The sequence below is a fragment of the Piliocolobus tephrosceles genome, chromosome 13 (assembly GCF_002776525.5).
Source record: "Piliocolobus tephrosceles isolate RC106 chromosome 13, ASM277652v3, whole genome shotgun sequence".
In the NCBI taxonomy this organism is placed as follows: domain Eukaryota; kingdom Metazoa; phylum Chordata; class Mammalia; order Primates; family Cercopithecidae; genus Piliocolobus; species Piliocolobus tephrosceles.
The window spans coordinates 18,386,911-18,390,478 of NC_045446.1; the positions used below are offsets into that span (position 1 = coordinate 18,386,911).

The window sequence follows — 3,568 nt, forward strand, 5'->3', positions numbered from 1 at the left end:
GGAAGGAGTCAACGGGGCGTGTACACCAGTGGATGGGAATCTTGGAGGCTATATTAGAATTCTACCTGCCACACACAGCTAGCAAGTGGCAGCTCCAATACTCAAATGCAGCTCTTCTGACTTAGAAGTCTGTGGCTTCAATCCAGCTGAGGCAAAGGCTACACGAACTAAGAAACTGGCAGGTCTTAGGAGGACCAAACTGAGTATAGTATGTGAAGTGTCTAGCACAGTGCCTGGCCCACAGTGGGGCTCCATTCTTGCAGTGGCCATCCCCAAAGGCCAGGATGGTGGCTTCGATACTCTGTCTTGATCCTTGGAGCAGCCTTGGGGTGAGTGAATTGCAGCAGATTCTTTGGATGTTTGGTTTGAATTCTGCACCTGGCTAGAAGAGCCAGCCCAATAGAAATGGCTTCTTGGCCAGGTGCAGTGGCTGATGCCTGTAATCCCAGCACTCTGGGAGGCTGAGGTGGACAGATTGCTTAAGCCCAGGATTTTGAAAACACAGTGAGTTATGATTGCACCACTGGACTCCAACTTGGGCAACAGAGTGAGACCTTGTCATTCATTCATGTACACATACGTACATACATGTGGGGTTCTCCTTAAATAGGCAGATAAAAAACATTTATCTCAGCTATCTTCCTAATCCTCAATTAAAAGCGCACACATATAAAAGCTATAAATAAAGCCCAGAGACAGAAGAGGAAATAACAAATCAGTCAACAGGCCGGGCGCAGTTGCTCATGCCTGTAATCCCGGGACTTTGGGAGGCCAAGGCGGGCGAATCACGAGTCAGGAGATCGAGACCATCCTGGCTAACATGGTGAAACCCTGTCTCTACTAAAAATACAAAAAATTAGCCGGGCGCGGTGGTGGGTGCCTGTAGTCCCAGCTACTCCAGCTACTCAGGAGACTGAGGCAGGAGAATGGGGTGAACCCGGGAGGTGGAGCTTGCAGTGAGCCGAGATAGTGCCACAGCACTCCAGCCTGGGTGACAGAGCGAGACTCCGTCTCACAAAAAAAAAAAAAAAAAAATCAGTCAACAAGATATTGGAAAATAAAAAGTGAACAGGCTGGGCATGGTGGCTCACCCCTGTAATCCCAGCACTTTGGGAGGCCATGGTGGGCAGACTGAACTCAGGAGTTTGAGACCAGCCTGGGCAACATAGTGAGACCCTACCTCTAAAAAAAAAAAACAAACCCTTCTCACACTCCTCCCACACGCCCTGCCAGAACATAAAATCAACTTACCTTTCTTACTCCCCTGCCCTTTGGTTCTACTTTCCCTCCCCTCCACTGAAGAAAGGCACAAAGTCAGGAGTTGATGCTGCATCTTTTTTTTTTTTTTTTAGTTTTGCTTTCTTAAAGCATGTGCTGAGCTGATGAAGAGAGCAGTTTGGCAATTAAAAAGGCCCAGCAACTTGGGCAGCAGCAGGGGGGTGCCAGGTGAGGGTCGGGGAGTCCCTCTTTCCTGGGCCAGGGAGCAGCAAAGCCCGCACTAACTTCATAAAATATAAAACAAGGGAGGGGTGAAGGGAAGAGGGAGATGTGTAAAATACAATATCTTAGGGGATTGGCAATAATAAAAAATAAGGTTCATTATTTACAAACAATTTCTGTTCTTGGTCTCTGTACAGTGGGGGTGGGGTGAGGGGTGTCAGTGAGTGGGGTGAGTTGATGTGTCTGTTTGGGTGCAGGTGTGGGGACAGGGAGGCAGTGGTCGTATTGGGCATATGAGAGAGGAGGCGGGGTACCCAGTGAGTGGTTTGTCTAAGAAGGACGGATGGATGGCGGTGGGAAGGAGAATGAGAACAGAGCGGTTGGCCCAAGGGAAGAGTCCGAATGTCAGGGGCAAGGAAAGGCTGGGAAGTAGAGCCTTTTCTCCTGGAATGGGAAGCTCCAGGAGGTAGGGGCTCGAGGCGGATCCGGGTTAGTGAGCAAGAACTCCTCTTCTGGGTGCCGGGGGTGCGTCCTGTGTCCTGGGTCTTGGCATGGCCTAAGAGAGTTTGATGGTGGTGTTGGGACCCAGATCCCTGAAGAGAGAAGAGAGACCAGGGATGACTCTGTCCAGCAGGAAGCCTTTTACCCTCTGCAAGCTGGATCTAGACCCAGCAGGGATGGGGCCTTGGGAGGGTGTAGCCAGTGTGGGGACCAAGGGTGGGCAGGAGGCAGGTGGACCCTGCCTCAGGAGGGAAAGGGGCCACCCACCCACCTGTCGTGGAACCACTCCTTGGAGTGGGAGAAGTCGGGGCTGGTGCCGTTTCCACCGTCTTTAGGCCAGGCCTCACTCAGGTACTTGGCAGTCTCGTGGGTGTTGTCCAGGTGGTCATGCTGCAGGTGGTCCTGGGGCCGCTGCTCTGCCGGCCCCCCGGGGTTGATTTCCCAGCCATCTGGGGGCTCCATGGGCAGCAGGGCGCTGCGGCCATCTTCCCATGAGCTTGCCCCGTCATCGTAGAATAGGAGGCTTCGGGAGGGCACTGGAGAGGGAGTGTAGGATGAGCGGCGTGCCCAAGACTCCCTCGATATCCTGGCTACATTTATGGCCTAGAGGTTAAGGACACAGGCCCTGGATCTGAGTCCCAGCTCTGACACTTCCCGGATGTGTGACCTCCGGTAAGTCACATGCTTTGCTTTAACCTTTCTGAGCCTCAGTGTGCTCATCTGTAAAATAGGGATACTAGGGCCAACCTCATGTAAATGAGAGGTTTAAATGAGGTAATAGAGGGGAAGTGATTGAAACTGTGTTCAGGAAATACTCAGAAAAGTCAGTTCTTCCTAAGCAGAGGGTACTGAGTTTGGGCATCTGGGAGCTGTGTTCTAACCTCCACCACTTACTTGCTCTACCTTTTTTTTTTTTTTTTTTTGAGACAGAGTCTTGCTCTGTCACCCAGGCTGGAGTGCAGGGGCAGGATCTCGACTCCCTGCAACCTCCGCCTCCCGAGCTCAAGTGACTCTCCTGCCTCAGCCTCCCGAGTAGGTGGGACTACAGGTGTGTGCCACCATATCTGGCTACTTTGTGTATTTTTAGTAGAGATGGGGTTTCACCATGTTGGCCAGGCTGGTCTTGAACTCCTGGCCTCAAGTGATCCTCCCACCTTGACCTCCCAAAGTGCTGGGATTATCGGAATGAGCTACCGCATCTGGCCAGTCCATCACTTACTTTCTGTGAGACCTTGAATAAGTCTCTTCCCTATTCTAGATCCTAGTTTGCCCTTCAGAGAAGGAAAACAAACATCTGTTGGGCACCCACCATTTGCTAGGCATTATCCAAGGCCCATAGACCTAAGTAGAGTGGTTAAAATCTGAGAGAAACTCTAGGGAATGAGGTTTCTTTCCTTTCCTTTTCTTTTTTTTTTTTTGAGACAGAGTCTTGCTCTGTTGCCCAGGCTGGAGTGAGTGCAGTGGCACGATCTCCGCTCACTATAAGCTCCGCCCCCTGGGTTCATGCCATTCTCCTGCCTCAGCCTCCCGAGTAGCTGGGACTACAGGCGCTTGCCACCACGCCTGGCTAATTTTTTTTGTATTTTTAGTAGAGACAGGGTTTCACAGTGTTAGCCAGGATGGTCTT

At 51.3% G+C, this 3,568-nt stretch overlaps 1 protein-coding gene across 1 annotated transcript in view; it reads right to left on the minus strand.

The window, feature by feature from the left end:
* Nucleotides 1-1,321: 1,321 nt before the first annotated feature.
* CREB3L1 (cAMP responsive element binding protein 3 like 1) overlaps nt 1,322-3,568 on the minus strand; it is a 45,126-nt gene continuing 42,879 nt past the window's right edge. The window contains exons 11-12 of the mRNA XM_023215857.2: nt 2,213-2,477; nt 1,322-2,033 (exon numbers count right to left, since the gene is read on the minus strand). Of these exons, the coding sequence (XP_023071625.1) occupies nt 1,997-2,033; nt 2,213-2,477 (302 nt within the window). The 3' untranslated portion in view covers nt 1,322-1,996. The remainder of the gene's footprint in view (nt 2,034-2,212; nt 2,478-3,568) is intronic.